At 47.5% G+C, this 18198-nt stretch overlaps 1 protein-coding gene across 4 annotated transcripts in view; it reads right to left on the reverse strand.

Moving 5' to 3' along the window:
- DNMT1 (DNA methyltransferase 1) overlaps nucleotides 1–18198 on the reverse strand; it is a 43192-nt gene that overhangs the window by 12414 nt on the left and 12580 nt on the right. For 2 of the 4 annotated variants that reach the window (XM_079703145.1, XM_079703144.1), the window contains exons 7-23: nucleotides 17093–17127; nucleotides 16622–16703; nucleotides 14938–14972; nucleotides 13922–14009; nucleotides 12118–12152; nucleotides 11524–11605; nucleotides 8930–8964; nucleotides 8560–8608; nucleotides 8383–8463; nucleotides 8192–8301; nucleotides 5243–5361; nucleotides 4870–4962; nucleotides 3865–4016; nucleotides 3518–3705; nucleotides 3234–3417; nucleotides 1426–1523; nucleotides 932–1079 (exon numbers count right to left, since the gene is read on the reverse strand). In XM_079703145.1, coding sequence (XP_079559271.1) covers nucleotides 932–1079; nucleotides 1426–1523; nucleotides 3234–3417; nucleotides 3518–3705; nucleotides 3865–4016; nucleotides 4870–4962; nucleotides 5243–5361; nucleotides 8192–8301; nucleotides 8383–8463; nucleotides 8560–8608; nucleotides 8930–8964; nucleotides 11524–11605; nucleotides 12118–12152; nucleotides 13922–14009; nucleotides 14938–14972; nucleotides 16622–16703; nucleotides 17093–17127 — 1614 coding nt within the window. Of the gene's footprint in view, nucleotides 1–931; nucleotides 1080–1425; nucleotides 1524–3233; nucleotides 3418–3517; nucleotides 3706–3864; nucleotides 4017–4869; nucleotides 4963–5242; nucleotides 5362–8191; nucleotides 8302–8382; nucleotides 8464–8559; nucleotides 8609–8929; nucleotides 8965–11523; nucleotides 11606–12117; nucleotides 12153–13921; nucleotides 14010–14937; nucleotides 14973–16600; nucleotides 16704–17092; nucleotides 17128–18198 lie in introns of all 4 variants that reach the window. The other 2 variants (XM_079703142.1, XM_079703143.1) reach the window with 1 other exon arrangement.

Here is an 18198-nt window from a genome sequence, read left to right on the forward strand (position 1 = left end):
TGTCACAGGCAGGGGCTTAGTTATGCCTAGGCCTAGAGCAGCATCCAGCAGGGTAGGCCTCACGCTTGTTGAGGGAACTGACCATCTTTGGCTTATGGACATCGAGGGAACAACACTGAGATGACATTCACTCTCCAGCTTCAGTAAAGGATTTGACCCTTAGACAGGCAGGTAGCCACAGAACCCCCGGGAGGCGGTCTGCTAGTGCCCCCAAACACCTACTCCTAGGCCAGAGAGGACTGTGAAGGCTCTCTTCAAAACAAGGTTGCAAGGGGAACCAGCCTGACACCCCAAGAAGTGTATCAAATGCCCATTCTGGGGACTTCCCTGGTGGCGTGGAGGTTAAGAATCCGCCTGCCAACACAAGGGACACTGGTTCGAGCCCTGGTCCGTTAAGATCCCACGTGCCATGGAGCAACTAAGTCCGTGCACCACGACTACTGAGTCTGCGCTCTAGAGCCCGAGAGCCACGACTACTGAGCCTGCGTGCCACAACTACTGGAGCCCATGCACCTATAGCCTGTGCTCCACAACAAAGAGAAGCCACCACAAAGAGAAGCCTGTGTAGCACAACAAAGAGTAGCCCCCGTTCGCCGCAACTAGAGAAAGCCTATGCACAGAAATGAAGACCCAACGCAGCCAAAAATCAATAAATAAAATAAAATAAATAAATAAATATATTTTTTAAAAGCCCATTTTGGAGTGTGATGAAAACTGAGTCCTTGGGCGTACAAGCAAAAAAATGCATTTCAGGTGCTTGACCACAGGCCTCGGCCTCTCAGCCAGCTCTGCTCTGCTCATGGGACAAATGGGCAGGTTTCTCAGCTGCAGGGCTCAGGCTGCTTAAGACGTCTGGCAGCGAGATACCACGAGACAACTGGCTTCTCAGAAGGGCAGCACTAAAACGACTGAGAGCCTGCTCCTGGATTACCTTGACAGCTTCTCCAACCCAAAAGATCCGATCCTTGTTCTGCTTCTTTTTCTTCCCCTGATGCATCTTTTTGGGTGATGGCATCTCTGGAATATTGTCATCCACTTCTTCATCATCATCTGCCTCCTTCATGGCCATGTTGGGACACCTACAAAGTCAGTTATTATAAGCAAGGTCCTCTTTAAAAGTAAAACCAATTGGGAATTCCCTGGCGGTCCACTGGTTAGGACTCTGTGCTCTCACTGCTGGGACCCGGGTTCAATCCCTAGTCGGGGAACTAAGATCCCACAAGCCTCTCGGCGCAGGCAGAAAAAAAAAAAAGTAAAACCAACTGAAGGTGTTTTACTTAGAAAACAGGGACAGGCCTGGTGACAGCGCTAGACAAAGGGACCCCGACTGCTCTGTACCTGCCAACCCAGCTGTCCCACACAAAGCCTATTTGCCATCAGCTGGCATTTTCCTCCATTTCAAGAACAAGCGTTGGCCAAACCTACCTCCTCTTTTGGCAAGCCTGTTTGCTCCTTCCGCTACCACCAAATTTAACCATATCCTTACAGGCTTTACACTTTCCACACTCAGGCTGTTGACAAATCTAAAACACATTTAAAAAGTAATCAAACAGTCATTAGTAACAGCTGGTAACCAGTTTTTGGTGAATTTAAAAACTGTAAATTTAACCTCATTAGAAGTAAGGGAAGTAAGAGTTAGGAACAAGATACGAGGTTTGCATAGGTTAAGCCTGACACATGGTGCTGGGACAGGTGTGGGGAAATGAGAACTCGCACTGCTCAAAGGATAATTTGGTGACCCCACTCTGGAGAACACTGTTCCAGATCAAAGTTAAGTACATGACCTATACCCCAGCAATTCTGCTTCTAAGTAGAGAAGAGTCACAGGAAGCCTCGTTAGAATATCAAGTTGCCCATCACTGAGGGATAAGCTGGAAGAGTCACAATGAAATATTATGGAATAGTTAAAGTGTTAACTAGTGTGACCTCCAAACAGCTCCCGCGGAGATACTGAAGGTCACGTGGCAGACACAGATTAGTCACGGAATTGGGGGCACCGCAGTAAGGAGTGTTCCAGCTCACTTCTACTCCTGGCTTCTGCATGTCTTTGAATATGTCATGTTAACATTGTCTCTGGGAGATATCTGACTCACCTACTGGGGTATTGTGAGAATTCAATTAAAAATGTGCATGAATACAATTTGAAAAAGAAACAAACAAACACACATAACAGCTGTGAAAGATTCCAGTTTACGTATACTTTCTTAAAAAATTTTTTGAAAGCTTGGGTACATATGTGCTAGATTAAATAAAGTAAAACCACAACAAGAATGGTGAGGACATGCAAATTCCTATTTAAGGGCAGCCACTGAAGACAAAGGAGACACTCTGAAGTCAGTGGCCAGTGTGAATGCAGGGCAGTTCTGAAGGCAGCTGCTGTATTTTTTTTTTTTTTTTTTTTTGCGGTATGTGGGCCTCTCACTGTTGTGGCCTCTCCCGTTGCGGAGCACAGGCTCTGGACGCACAGGCCCAGCGGCCATGGCTCACGGGCCCAGCCGCTCCGCGGCATGTGGGATCCTCCCAGACCGGGGCACGAACCTGCTTCCCCTGCATCGGCAGGCGGACTCTCAACCACTGCACCACCAGGGAAGCCCCAGCTGCTGTATTTTTGTATTTAAGTTTTCATCCAAATTAAGTCAAACAGATACCAAAACACTGGGTTGGCCAAAAAGTTCGTTCGGGTTTTTCCAAAAGATTGGATAGAGAAACCCAAACGAACTTTATGGCCTACCCAACAGACCTGATCCCTGGGTCATGGAATTAGGTGGATTAATTCCTCTAGAGTGAAGTAAATATATATTAAAAAATTCAGTAAGAGAGGTCTTTTCAGGCCTCAAAGCTAAGCTGGACAAAGTCCCCACTTCCCCAGGGAATTGATGCCATGAGACAAGGCAGGCTCCTGGGTGGATGTCCCTACTTGGAGGAAGCAGCGCCTCTGTGGGGCAGTCACTCCCTCTGCCCTTACACCAGGGCCTGAGGACACAGTGGGACGCAGCCAGAGCAAAGGCACCCAGAAGGCCAGGCTCCTCTGCAACAACGGTGGTGCTGACGGCAAAGTGCCCGAGCACGCCTCTTTTGACAGCCGTCCCAGAAGAAAGGCAAGTCCCCCCAGATCACTAACTCTTTCTTCTAGCTTCTGTGTTAGGGGTCACATTTGAGCAGTGAAAATCTCAAGCCAGAAAGAGAAAGAAGTGAGTTCCTCAGAGATTTACAAGGGGAGCAGGCAAGGTTACCTCACAGACGCCACACCGCCGGCGTTTAAAGGCATTCTCCTTGTCTTCTTTGTCATCCTTTTCAATTTGCTCCGCAAAGAAAGTGTCAAAGATCTGGTAGACCAGCTTCGTAGTGGTGGCTTTGGTGGGGCCTCTGTCCTTCTCCTTGGCAGGATGCCGGATGGTCTGCCGCCTTTCAGCTCGCCTGGGAGAGAGTTTCCATGGTGTTAGCAGGCTGGGAAGAGCGCACAGGATGCTCTGCCTTCTGTCTCACGTCTTCAGTCTCATTCCTGCTGCATCCTTACCTTTTTCCCAAGGTGACCCCGGCCAACTTGATCAGGTCTCTCATGCAGGGGGTCAGGAAGATGGGCTGCTCGTCACTGTCCCCAGCCCGATCATAACTCTCTACTTGTTCCACCACAAACTGGGCATGTCGAAGGAGAGAATCCTCTGTGAATCGATTCAGGTTCAGCATAGAAGGAGGAACAGTGGTCTTTTAGGAAAAAAAAAAAAAAATCAGAGGTTTCCCTTAGGCTTAAGCAAAACTGGTCTAAATCAAATAAACAATTTCTGCTGACTCTGAACATGTTTTCTAGCACATCTCATATAAATAGGTGTGAATCCCATATTGTGAATAACCTTAACCTCTTACCTCAATCTTATTGATCAGGTCTTCGTATGTTGAGTCAGTGTTGTTCTGCAGGAACTCAACTACTATCTTACTTATGTAGATCTTCTCTTGCATCACGCTGAACAGTGGTGCATACTCTGGGCTGGGATCCATCAAAATGTATTCGGCAAATGCTGCAGTGAATAGATGTTTAAGAGAGCAGTTTGAACCTGATGGCAGCTACAGTGGCCAAAGGGCAGGGATGAGGCTACGAGGCGTACATAACAGGCTAAGAGTCATTCTGTACCCAAATGTCAAAAAACATGAAGTACAGTCCAGAGTTAGCTCATTCAGAAGGGGCCTGTCTGAGCCAGCTGGAGGACGGAGACTGGCCAAGTGGCTTTCCTTTGGCTCGATTCTGGTTTTTGGAATTCAGTTTGGGTTTCAGCTGCAAGAACATGAACTGCTTTTATACCAGAGGGTCAGTTCCAGGGCCAGTTGTAGCTAATATAAGAGGTCATTCCAGGGACCTCCCTGGTGGTGCAGTGGTTAAGAATCCGCCTTACAATGGAGGGGATGCAGGTTCGACCCCTGGGCAGGGAACGAAGATCCCACATGCCACAGAGCAACTAAGCCCACATGCCACAACTACTGATCTCGCACGCCTCAACTAGAGCCCACATGCCGCAAACTACAGAGCCCACGTGCTCTGGAACCCATGCCACAACTACAGAGCCCACGTGCCCTGGAGCCCACATGCCACAACTAAAGAAGAAAAAACCCACACACCACAGCTAGATAGAAGCCCGCGCATCACAACGAAGAGCCCGCATGCCTCAACAAAGACCCAATGCAGCCAAAGTAAATAAAATAAGTAAATGATAAATCTTAAAAAAAAAAAAAGGGCCCATTCCATTCAAACCTGACATGCTTTCCACATGGTCACATGAGCCTGACACTTCCCAGAGCCCAACCAAGCCCTATGAAAGACAGGAGCGAAGGGCCCTTTCAGCTCCCAGAAGAGTCCACGATTGGTCACATACTTACAGGTGCTAAAGCCAAGGAGAGCCTTTTCACCTCCATCAAAGCCAGCAATCCACCATTCATTTATTGGACCAAGATTTTTGCCATTAACACCACCTAAAAGGGGGGAAAAAAGTTTCCTGAAAGGAAAGTAGACTAAGAATATGCCTCTCAAAAACTGAGGAGGGTTAAAGTGGCACTGAGTGCCCACCTGAGCCGACACCTCTTATCAGCCAAGCCGGGCAGTCCTTACTGGAGCCATCAGAGTCTGCTCGTAGCTGCTCACAGCCCAGTCTCAAGCCCTAACTTTAAGAGGCAATAGTTCCAGTTGAATATTGCTCTCATCTCAAAGTTTTGTTTGTAAACTGTCCCAAACAACCTGGAACGTGCCACTTACCTTCAGGAGACGGGTCATCCTCATATATTGGCTTTGCTGAACCAGAAAAGAGGAGCTCGACATCCTTCTCAATGAGGCCGGTGTCGATCGGGCACAGGTGACCTCGTTTACAGTACACGCTAGACAGGCGACAGAGTGGATTTACCAGCTGACCAAAGGCAGGTTGAAGTACAGAGTCAAGCTCAGACACGAGGTGGACTACGTGCAGTCCCTAGACTCAGTTGTCTCCTTGGTTGCCAGAACACTGGCTCAGTACAGTGTTCTTTCACCCAAACAGCTTCTACCTGATTCGCCCACCTGGGTATCAAGAGTAGAAGTGTCTGAAAAGGCAACGTGGAGAGGTCAGCGAGACTGATAGTGGGATGGCGGGAAATCTCACAAGGGCACCACCTGCTACACCCTCCCTCTGTGAGCTGCTAGTGGAGAAACAATGGCTTCTCAAACACATCCTACCCAGAGCTGTACAACCATCCCCTCTAGCTCCAAAATGTTCTTGTTGCTGAAAATGAAACCTCACACCCACTGAGCTGTCACTCCCTATCCCCTCCCCACCCCTGGCAACTGCTAATCTGCTTTGTTCCTGTGGATTTACTGCTTCATAACATTTCATATATGGTTAATTTTGTGCTATGTGACTTTCACCTCATTAAAAAAAAATTAAAATGAAGCACATTATACAACAGCATAAAAGGTGAGGTACACGGCTTCCCTGGTGGCGCAGTGGTTGAGAGTCCGCCTGCTGATGCAGGGGACACAGGTTTGTGCCCCGGTCCGGGAGGATCCCACATGCCGCGGAGCGGCTGGGCCTGTGAGCCATGGCCGCTGAGCCTGCGCGTCCGGAGCCTGTGCTCCACAGCGGGAGAGGCCACAGCAGTGAGAGGCCCGCGTACCACAAAAAAAAAAAAAAAAAAAAAAAGGTGAGGTACATCAAGGACATTGGAAGGAAGGACTTCCACCTCCCTCTGGGGGTTCAGGCTCAAGTTTAAGGGCATCTACTGCCTAGAGATGCTCCTTGACATCTGAGAGAATGTGCATCATTAAGCAGGATGCCAAACTTGAGAAAATCACGGGTTTGGGGTGGGTTCTGCTTATGAACCTGCTCATGCTGGTCTCGAGGCCAGAGTGCCGTGCTACCCCTCAGAGTCCAGGCGGGTCACATGGAATCCGTGCAGGTCTGAGAGCACCACCACGCTCCCACCACCTAGGCCCTTGGAAGCCAAAAATCCACATCTTGGACTCTCACACAATTTAAAAAAATTAAAACATGACCACTTTGACTGGAGTTCCCCTACCAGGCATGGTAGGCAGACACGGGTCACAGCCTTGCCATCAGGACCCGAAGATGTGGGAAAGATGGACCAAGGGAGGGCAGGACACCGTGGATGCACAGAAGAGGAGGATCCAGCGCCCAGCCTGATGGGCTGTCCACACGCTCCCTCAGTAGAGGTGACATCAGGGAGAAGTGCCAAGTCCCAGGCAGGGGCAGGACCCACTGGTTCACAGGAAGGGCTTGTTTCCAGCTGCCACTTTCAGCCAAAGTACCAGAGGTAAACAGAGTTCCTAGTTAACCCAGGTGGTCTGGCTCCAATGGCCTGATGCTGCAAAGGCATGTCATTCCTAGGAAGTGTGTTCTTACTGCCCCCTTCCCAACCTCCCATTCTTGAGGAGTGGCCAGGAGACCCCAAGCCCTGACACTCCCGACTACAGCGGCCCCGGCCCCTGGTTCTCCTGAGCCTCTGCCCCAGGAATGCCACAGGGAAGCATGAGGCCATGAACGTCAGCCATGCCAACAGCATGTTTCACCCGTGCTGTCAGGCAGAGGTTGAGCCAGGGGATCGCTGGTAGATGGCCAGCATTCCACTACAAATCAGGATCCTGAGCGTGGAGCGTGGGAGACACCACCAACCACAGCGAGTGTACAGAGTACTGCAGGAGAAACATACTGGGGTTTCCCTGGGCCCAGAGCCCCCCAACCCACTGTGGGGCAGGAGCGTCGGAAAGGCTGCCCAGAAATGACTCCACCTGAGGCTACAACAGGCGGCCCACCCACCCCTCCTACTATTCTCTGGTCCAAGGAGCGGAAAAGCACGTGCCAAAGCTTGAAAGAAGACATGGGCTGGTCCTGGAGCCAAGCCATTTCCCACAAGAAGCAAAGTGAAGCACCTCCAGTGAGGGGGACAGAACGGAACCAAGGGGGCTGGAGAGCACGGGGGCTCTGCTCACTCACAGGCTCATCTGAGCCCTTCCAAAGGTACAGTCCAGACGCCATGGACCTCTAGGCCGAAGAGCCCGGCATCACTGCCACGGCCTGCAAAAAGCCCTGCAGGATCCAGGCCCCTCCCCAGGGCCCTGTTCCCCTACCACTCATCCCAGTCCCTCTACCCCAGCCACACAGCCTCTCACCTAGTCTTCCCTGGCCAACGTGCCCACCTCCCAGCCTCCACGTGCTGCTCCCTTCTCCTGGTGTCTTTCCCTCACTATCCCCTCGGCTTGTTCTTAAGCCACTGAGGTCTTTGCTCCAGTCCCTTCCTCTCCATTCTAAACAACTTACCCCCACCCACTCTCTGCTCCCCATGCTTTTCACATCTGTCACGGTATCACTACCCGACAGGCCTAACTTTTGTTCTGCCTCCATGAGACCAGGGAGCTGAGGTGCTGCATCTGTAGCACCTCGGGCAGGACCTAGCAAATAGCTGGCCCTCACCTGAATGAGCTCCAGGATGCTCACCTGCTGAAGAGCTAACAGGTAGAGCTGTAACCACCCGCCCACCCGCCCCACCACCACCAGCAATCGTCTACCAGACGTCTACCAGCTTGCTGGCCCGTATCTTGTGTGAGCAGCTTAAGAAATGTTGCAGGTTAGGTGTTAAAAACTTCACTAGGATATTAAAAACTTAGGTGTCTTTAGGAAAATGCCCTGTTACGATAAAGCAGAGGCATATCAGTTACCTGAAGCAGGTCAGTTTGTGTTGGGGAAAATCCTCGTAACTCTCAAAGCCAGATTCATTGGCATCAAAGATGGACAGTCTCTCATTTGTCAACAACTGTATCTCTTCCACCTGAGAGACATTGACCATTAACTAGAGACACAAGAGACAGGAAACTATCAACATAAGGCTGAAAACACAGCTGGAACTTACTGCATCAGGGGGATGCTGTTCATATCTTAGCTCGGGGTCATCCAGGTACTGTCCGCACTCAATGCACTTCAGAGGATCAGTCTGTGGAAGCATGAACACAAACGGCGCTCAGAGAGCCAGCCCCAAGCAATCGCACTAGTGGTGCACAACTGGTTTTACTCCCAGATATATGTTTACCTTGGAGGACAGTACTGCCATTTTGGTTCGAGCCATTTTCTTCTCAGTTCTGGGAACCAAGCAGAAGATTTTTTTAGTCATTTCACAACATATCAGAATCTGCCATCAAAGTTATACCTGATCCACCAGACACAGATGAGCACCAGATGCTGCATAAGGGGCAAGGTGTGAGGCTATGAGCATCTTTACCACGAGGAGGGGATCTGCCTCACACGGCAGAATTGGAACATCCCTGTCCTGTGCTCACACTCCATCACATACAAAGCTAAGGCTGCTCCAGAATTCACTAAAAGCCCCTTTATCTTTCTTTCTAGGACAACCATTTTAATATTATGATCTGCTTTGTATAAAGACAAAAATAAGTTCTTACGGTTCTTTGCATGTAGTTCTGCGTCTCTTCTCCTCCTAAATGGAGAAAACAAGAGAGTGTAGGGTAAAAAAGTATTTTCCATCTGGGTAATGCTTAAGAATTTAATGTACAAGGTTATCACAAAATGTACATGGCTATCACAAAAGTTAGAGGCAGGAAGAGAGTCAGAGAACCAGTGAGACCCAAGCCATCTCCAGTGTCTAGTCTTATAAACAAAATTCCTTTTTAAAAAAAATAAATTTATTGATTTTATTTATTTTTTGGCTGTGTCGGGTCTTTGTTGCTGCGCGCGGGTTTTTCTCTAGTTGCAGCGAGCGGGGGCTACTCTTCATTGTGGTGAGCGGGCTTCTCATTGCGGTGGCTTCTCTCGATGTGGAGCACGGGCTCTAGGCACGCAGTTGTGGCAAGTGGGCTCAGTAGTTGCGGCTTGCGGGCTCTAGAGCACAGGGTCAGTAGTTGTGGCGCATAGGCTTAATTGCTCCGTGGAATGTGGGATTTTCCTGGACCAGGGCTCGAACCTCTGTCCCCTGCATTTGCAGGCAGATTCTTAACCACTGTGCCACCAGGGAAGCCCCTAAACAAAATTCTTATAACCAGACTTCCTTAAAAGACTCATAAGACCACTTTAAAAAAACAAACAAAAAAAACACAGCTTTACTGTATAAGTGGTACCTCAGAGTAAGTATATAATTGAAGAGGGGTACTATGGACTGAGTTGTGTCCCTGGCCCCCCACCCAATTCCTACATTGAAGCCCTAACACCAAATGTGACTGTATTTGGAGATGAGGCTTTTAAGGAAGTGACTATGGTTAAATGAGGTCACAAGGGTGTAGACCTAATCCAATAGGACCAGGGACCTTATAAAGAGGAAGGGACACCAGAGCTCTCTTTCTCCCTACGTGTTTGCACAGGGAAAGGCCATGTAAGGAACCAGCAAGAAGACAGTCGTCCACAAGCCAGGAAGAAAGACTTCTCCAGAAATTAACCCTGCTGGCACTTTGAACTTTTACTTCCAGTCTCCAGAACTGTAAGAAAATAAGTTAAGTTGGTTAAGTCACCCAGACTGTCATATTTTGTTATGGCGGCCCCTGCTGACTAATATAAGAGAAAATTTATTTCTAGAATTATTTTGGGTAAATGAAGGAATGACAGAACACAACTATCACAATCTGTAACTCCCAGTGAAATAATGGATTTAAGCAATGACTATTAAAAACATTAGGTGAAAAGCTATGGGGAACTTTATAATGGATGGATCAGGCAGATGGCACCTGAGCTCAATGATCAATCCTAACACCTTAAAAAGATAACCATGCCTTATGGTATGATGTAACAGGAAGTACACAGCATCACCTCAGAAGTACTCTGGGAAACAAGAGACCTGCCTCTGGTCAAGCCTCTGGTCCTAACTACTGGTCTGCAGGTGGACAGGGCTGGAGGGATATGTCAAGCCTGAGAACCCACAGACACTACAGGTAAGCTGGCTAGTTCCACCAAGTGCAAGTAAGAAGACAGGGTGAAACTGCAGATGACACATTGAGGACAAACAGGAAACAAGTGTATTATATAGACTTTGCTGGGGTCCTGAATCCAACTGTAAAACACACAATGGAGACCATCAGGGAAATCCGAACGGAGATTAGGTTTTTATATTATTGTGCTATGATAATGGTATAGTGGTGATTTTTTTTTCAATTAATTAATTTATTTTTTAAATTTTTGGCTGAGTTGGGTCTTTGTTACTGCGCACGGGCTTTTCTCTAGTTGCACTGAGTGGGGGCTGCTCTTCGTTGTGGTGCACAGGCTTCTCATTGCGGTGGCTTCTCTTGTTGCAGAGCATGGGCTCTACGCGTGCAGGCTTCATTAGTTGTGGCACGCGGGCTCAGTAGCTGCGGCTCACGGGCTCTAGAGTACAGGCTCAGTAGTTGTGGCGCACGGGCTTAGCTGCTCCGCGGCATGTAGGTTCTTCTCGGACCAGGGCTCGAACCTGTGTCCCTTGCATTGGCAGGTGGATTCTTAACCACTGCGCCACCAGGGAAGCCCAGTGGTGGTGTTTAAGAAGAGACTCCTCTGGGCTTCCCTGGTGGCGCAGTGGTTGAGGGTCCGCCTGCCGATGCAGGGGACACGGGTTCATGCCCCGGTCTGGGAAGATCCCACATGCCGCGGAGCGGCTGGGCCCGTGAGCCATGGCCATTGAGCCTGCGCGTCCGGAGCCTGTGCTCCGCAACGGGAGAGGCCACAACAGTGAGAGGCCCATGTAACGCAAAAAAAAAAAAAAAAAGAAAAAAAAAAGAAGAGACTCCTCTCCTTTTAGAAGGACTTCTGTAGATATTTCAGCAATACATCTGGGATCTGTTTATCTTCAGAGTGAGGGAGGGTAAGGAGAATGAGTAAGGCTTGGGTGAAACATGCCTAATCATGGGTTGGTAACTGCTGAAGGCTGATGAGAATGTGAGGGTTTGCTACCCTTTTCTGCCTACCTTGGGGTATGTGTGAATGTTTCCATAAGAAAAACTGTTTAAAAATCACTTTAACATATTCCAGCCAATGGGATATTATGAAACACAGTAGAATTGAAAAAACTAGGCCTTACCTTTTCATCCTCATCTTTCTCATCAGAAACTTGTGGTTTTACTCTTTCAGGTTCTTTTTCTTCTGGTCTCCGTTTGCTAGCTCTATTGGATAAACAAATAAGTCAGATGTTAGCTTAAAAAAAAAAACAAAACGATATTGCCAATTCACATAAAAAATGACAAACTAATGCCTTCCTACAGAAAAGCAAACTATTCCGAATAGATCTGGCAAACAAAAAGACACTTTCTTCCCATCCAAAGAAGAAAGTCCCCTTGTCACAGTAGCTCCAAAGGTGTGTCACTAACTCGTGATCCTGAAAGGAACCCTTCAGAAGCCCCATGTGACCCTCAGACGTGGGGCCTGATGAGAGGTGCTGGAAACTAAGAGACACGTGACAGTGCAGTGACGGGAGCACTACCCACATGGCAGAGGGTATCAGGTAAGATGGGGCCCAGAGTTTGACTTCGTATCCAGCCCCGCCCAAACTGATCCAATCTTCCAATAGCACCAGCAATTCCCTGTAAACCTCTACATCACAGATCTCCAACAGTTATTTCGCTAATTTAAATTACACAAAGCACAGCACAAAAGCACAAGCATTTTAACCACTTACAGATCTTTGGGTTGACTTCTGTGCCTCTTTTCATCCTGAGAGGGGAAAGTGTGGGTGGAGAAATAAAGGGGGGAAAATTAATTTCTGAGCAAGAGCGAGACAAAACCCCGAAGTATCAGTTAATGATTGCAGCACTGTGGAATGAGAGAACAGGAAAATCTGGGCAGGTCTATAGGGTAGAGATGAGGCTTCAAAAATGTTAACTCAGTTCCCTAACGCCTACAAACAAGAGTTGACCGGTAGTTGGCAAACTTCCTGTAAAGGGCAAAAAAATAGACATTTTCAGATTTACAAGCCACAGACCTGTGTCACAGCTACTCAGTTCTGCCACTGTAGCACAAAAGCAGCCAGAAACAATACATAAGTGAAATGGTATGACTGTGTTCCAATAAAACTTTATGAAAACAGGCAGAGGGCCAGATTTGGCCTATGGATCATAGTTTACCAACCCCTGTCCTAGGATAGCTCAAAGTAAAAGGGAATATTATAGCCATTTTGCTTATGTCGGCCAAAATGCCTACAGCTCCATCTGTCGTTTGGTCAGGGGTGAAGATGTCATATAGACAGGCATTGGGACAGTAGGAGTGGGGTAGGGGGTGACAACACTAAACTTCGGAATCTAGTATGGGAAAGAAGTAGAAGTAGGAATTCCTGACTTGGTCACCAACTCATTAAAAACAGCTAAGCCTCCGTACGAAAATTACCTTTCTGATATGCAGCTCACCTCTATAAAGCGAGAAATGTACACATAGATTAAAACAGAAGAAAAGTCAACAATATTAGACAAAGTCAAATGTTTGATCCTTTTGTCCTTTTCTGCCGTGAGGCAAAAGTGCTGGCTGTGTGGTCTAAAGCTCCTGCCAGTTGCCGTGTGAGGAAAATTGGTGGTTTGACAGCACCGCTAAGATCTCTCTAGATCTGAAGGGGTGCCAGGCGAGTGCTGACAGTAAGGTAATGAATATCCAGACAGAAAAGACGAGAGACAATAAGATGTTAGATAGAACAAGCTGGAGGAAACGAAAAGACGAGAGACAATAAGATGTTAGATAGAACAAGCTGGAGGAAACACCGAAAGGATCATCTGCCATAGAACAAGAAGGGGTGCCCGCTGGAAGCGAGAATGCTCACAACCCAGTAAGTCTGACCTCTGGCTCTGCTCTCTAGATCTCAGACAGAAAACCAGAGACAATCCTGGGACCACCCTCGTTTGGCTTCTCTTAGACAGGGATCAAACTGCTAAGGAGCTTAGGAGTCCTGTGCTGCAGCCCCCAGCAGGTATATCCCCCTCCCCTGGAGTTCACAGCCCTGTGGATAACCTTGCTGCCCAGGACGTTTACAGAGGCCCACCCCTGGATCAATGTAGTGTTTTAGGGTTTAAATGTGCTCGCTTAGCTGAACTGGGGAAGCTGGCTGGGAAGGGAGGAGCTAGGCTCAGAAGAATTCAGGAGACTGACTGGTTGGTAAAGCAGCACAAGTGTGATGACACCATGTAGCTGGGGTGACACGTCAAGCCTTCTCAGGGCAGAAGCTCTGAAGAGAAGCTGGCTCCACAAACACCTTAGTCCAGCACACACAGAGGCCCTGCCCACCGTTATGATACACAGACAACTGAACACTATGTATCAGGAGCTGACATGAAGTGACAGCCACCCACCCCCAGGAAGGGTAGCAGCTGACCTGCCCAGCGCCACCCCACAGGCAGGGAGGGCTGGAGCTGAACACAGAGCCCTACCCCACGCCATTTCTCCCCACCAACTGGGAACGTAAGGATCAGGTAGAGGTAAGTGACAGAGTCAGTCTTTACTTTGTCTTCTCCTTCATTCATTTCAGCCTGAGCTCCTCCGGGCCTCGCATCTCTGTCTGGCTCCTCCTTAGCTTTCTGTTTAGGTGTTCTGCCGCAGAACGAAACACACAGTCAGCTCAGGGCGCCCACTGCCCTTTCAAGCAACCCCAGTGAGGGGTTTACACAGTCTCCTCCCCTAAGTTAGAGCATGGATTGTATTTCTTACCTGAAGGGCAAGTTTTCAGAGCAAGAAACCCAAAAGGCATTTATTACTTCAGAAAGTATGACCTTGGAAGCACCATCTACACCTCACGGTTGCTGAGACACACAGTAGTTTAAAAACAAAAGAGACAACAGGGCTCCACTGATCTCTGGTAACCTGATGGGAATCCTGCCTGTGGTGGATTCCTGTGCAGGTTTGCTAGCTGGCCTGAGGTGCCGTCCGGAAAGTCCTCACCTCTCCTTCCGCCAGGGCCCGGCCACTCAGTTCAGGTGTTCTGCCCACCCCAGACTCAGGCCCAGTCTCAACATTTGCTTCAGCCCACTGTCTGTCCGAGGCTGCTTTCCACTTCTGCCCTCAGGTGCTGCCACTGCCATGAGAGCACACCCAGGCTGGCCAAGTCTTGGGGCTGAAGCGGGTCCACCTGACCAAGATCAGCCAATGGCCACTGAGCTGCAAACACGTAAGCTCAAAACACGCTTACTCTCGTAAGCCACTGAGCTTTGGGGCAGTTTGCCATACAGCGTCTGCACAGCTGTGGGGAAGAGACAGAGCTGCTCAATGTCCTTTAACCACCACCTGACTAACTGCTTGCTGTATGAGCACCACTAAGAACAGGCCTGGGGTCAAGGTCAGCTAAATCTCGCCTGACCTCAGCCTTCACTGTGGTGGTCTGACCTTCCACGAGCAGAAGTCATCCACACATTATATGTATGATCAGTGCACTTAATGCTCTGTCCAATCCGTTATTTTTACCAGAATGCTTATTTTAGCAAGTAAGCTTCACAAAGTACAAAGACATGTTAACTATACTTACAGTTCTTTGGTTTGACTTCTGAGTCTCTTTTCTTCCTAAGTGGAGGGGAGGGGGAGACAAAGAAAAAAAAAAGACTAGTTAATTTTTCCATTTGATTTGAATCTTTCTACTAAAGAGTTTTACGGAAATAAAATACCTAAACTGATCCTGCAGTCTAGTTGGAATAAAGATTCTCTTCTTTCAAGACAGCACATTTTTGGGACTTTCCTGGTGGTCCAGTGGCTAAGACTCCGTGTTCCTAATGCTGGGGGCCCAGGTTCGATCCCTGGTCGGAGAACTGGATCCACATGCCACAACTAAGAGTTTGCATGCCACTACTAAAGATCCCGAATGCCGAAATAAATTTTTTTAAAAAAGGCACTTTTTTGGGTGGGGTAGGTAGGCAGGAAGTTAAAGAACTCTTAGACAGATCCTGATGTTTAAGAGGGATTTGGGGGCAAAATACTATCACTTGTTATTATTAAGTGTTGACAGTCCCATAGAAAACTTTATCAAAACTAGGAATCTAATAAAGAAATAAAGTAGAATGACCCAATCTGGAAAAGAGCTCCATCTCAAACATGGACAACAAATTGTTTTGAGCCTGAATTTAGAGAGCTAAACACTCCTCTCCAGAGAGCAGAATTCAGCCTCAGGAACCCCACACACTTTGTAAGGAGATCACAAAGGTTGGTGATGTTAACAGAAGAAACATATTGCAGACCTTCCTACTGGAAGAAGAGATCCTGGGGGTCTGGTCACAGACAAGGGATTTCAATCTTGCCCTAAAATCCTTCTTTGGAGGGTGATGGTCAAGCTAGCCCACTAGAACCGCTTCTTCTCAAACAATCCAACATGTGTCCCAACTGTAACTGCTGCTAACTTTAGCTAGGATCAGGGTAGGGAAGTGATCAGTTAAAGACTAGTTTCAAGTACCAAATGATTCAAGAATTATACATCTTAGTTAATTCCCCATTAGGACAAAATAACAGACACCCATCCTTTAACAGGCTCTCAATAAGGGCACACACCACCCATTTGAGTTTCTAAGAAACTTCTAATCAATGTCTTAATAAAACCAAAAGGGACCTGATATTGTTCTACCACCTGTGACTGACCAATGTCAGCCCTTTGTCATATGGGGCAGTGCTGTCTAATGGTAAAGCTTCCAGTATCAGACCCCCAATTCCTTCTCCTACCCCCTCCCATGGGGGTTCAGTGGGTACAGCTGTATTTCACAGAATCTGAAACTCTGATTTTACAAAGGAGCTGGAGGTCTGGGGAAAGAACTCATCTGATCTCAGTTAAGAACGCAACTTTATACCTGGACGATGCTAGAGCACTTTAGCACCTCATGTGTTTGAAAATGAGACCTTCACAAGGACCTCATGGGCAGGAGAGGCAGGCAGGCGAGGGGACAGACTGAAGCTCTGTGACTGACTGATCAAGTGGCAGAGGTCCAGCTGACTTCCAGGCCTACCGCTGATTTACTATCACCAGAGCCACGTAACACACCTTCCACATACAGAACCAGCAGAAAAATGAGTTTGAAGAGCATTTTAGCTAAATCCAAGGTCATTTTGATCATTAGTGAAAGTCATTCTGTTCCTACACGCTCCCCACACCCTGACCCCCCCCTTCCTAGAACCAAATGGGTTCTAAGATTAAGGTGGAAGTGACAAACCTGGAGGTGACCAGGCTTTACTTTATCGTCTCTTTCTTCTTCTTCCACGTGTGTTCCTGGTCTTACTCTTCCCGGTTCTTCTGCAGGGAGAGGTCCAGCAACTCTGTCAAGCAAAATCACACACCCTCAGGATGACTTTCACAGACTCCTCCCATGGAAGCAATTTTCAAAAGGTCTTCCTTCCTACCCACCGCCCCCAAAAATCAATCTTCATCTCAGGAGCCCTGAAAGGCACATATTACCTCAACATTTAATATTTAATACAACCTTTAGATGTAGTACTGATAACGGCCAGTTGCCCCCAATTCACTCTTTGCAAGACAATTCTACCTGAATCACAAGGTTAATAATCTGACTGCAAACTTGGCATCCTTAAGCTATCTATGGTCACCCTGGCAACTCACTATAAAGTTCTTCTTTTTAGAAGATTTCAGAAAAGTAATTTCAGTCATCAAGATTACATATTGCACAGCAAAGATTTATTATTCTTACCGTTCTCTGGATGTAACTCTACGTCTCTTTTCCTCCTATGTGGAGAGAAGGGAAAAAGAGAAAAACAATATTTCAAAAGAAGATCAAAACCAAAAGCATGAGTCAAACTATTAAATAAATACATTTGATGTGGTTAAAAACAGGGGTTGAGGGGTAATCTGGGTTTGGGGGAGATCTGGGCACCCTTCAGCCTGGTGTTGATGTCCCACCACCCTCAAAACAAAGAGAGGCCCAGGAGCTGGCCCGGCACACATCTGGGTACTAGAAGTCATCTAGTGACGCTATGTAAAGTCAAAGATCCACGTCATGTCAGGAATTTGTTAATACTAGAAAAAAAACCAAAGGAGTAATTTCGGATTCACATCAGGAAGTGATGATGACAACCTCAACTGGACACCAGCTCTTCTCTGATGAATACCTTAGTACACTACTTCCCTAAGTTCACAACACTTGCCATCTTCAGGATATCTGTATTTATGTATTTAAGAGGGATAAAAATATTGTGGTGATGAAACCGATCTGTCTTGTTTGAGGTGGAGGTTACAAGAATGCATGCGTGCTTACACGTGACCATACATGCACAGTGAATAAAGTCTGTAGATTACGCCGATGTCCATGTTCTGGTTTTGCTATTACAGTTATGTGAGATGTCACCATTGGAGAAAGTTGGGTAAACTACACAGAACCCCTGTACTATATTATACGGAATTAATCTGTATGCGCATATATAAAATTCTGCCTCCAGACTGCCTTTAGACTTGAGCTACAACATCAACTCTTCCCTGGGTCTGCAGCCTGGTGGCCTGTCTTGCATATTTCAGACTCGCCAGCCTGAAGTCGTGTGACTCAGTTGCTTAAATTAATCTCATATACACAGACATCACTGGGTCTGTTTCTCTGGAGAACCCTAAGATAGATTTTATACTAATATACTACAGTAATATATACATACATATAATCTGAAACAATATAGAAGAAACTGATGAATGCTCGCCTCTCAAAGGAAGGACAGGATGGAGAGGGGGGAGTACCACCCCTATGTACCAAACAGCCTTTTGTACTGTTTTACCAAATGCATGTATTTAATACCTGTTTTAAAAAACATA

Source organism: Hyperoodon ampullatus (assembly GCF_949752795.1).
Source record: "Hyperoodon ampullatus genome assembly, chromosome: 4".
NCBI classification, from domain to species: domain Eukaryota; kingdom Metazoa; phylum Chordata; class Mammalia; order Artiodactyla; family Ziphiidae; genus Hyperoodon; species Hyperoodon ampullatus.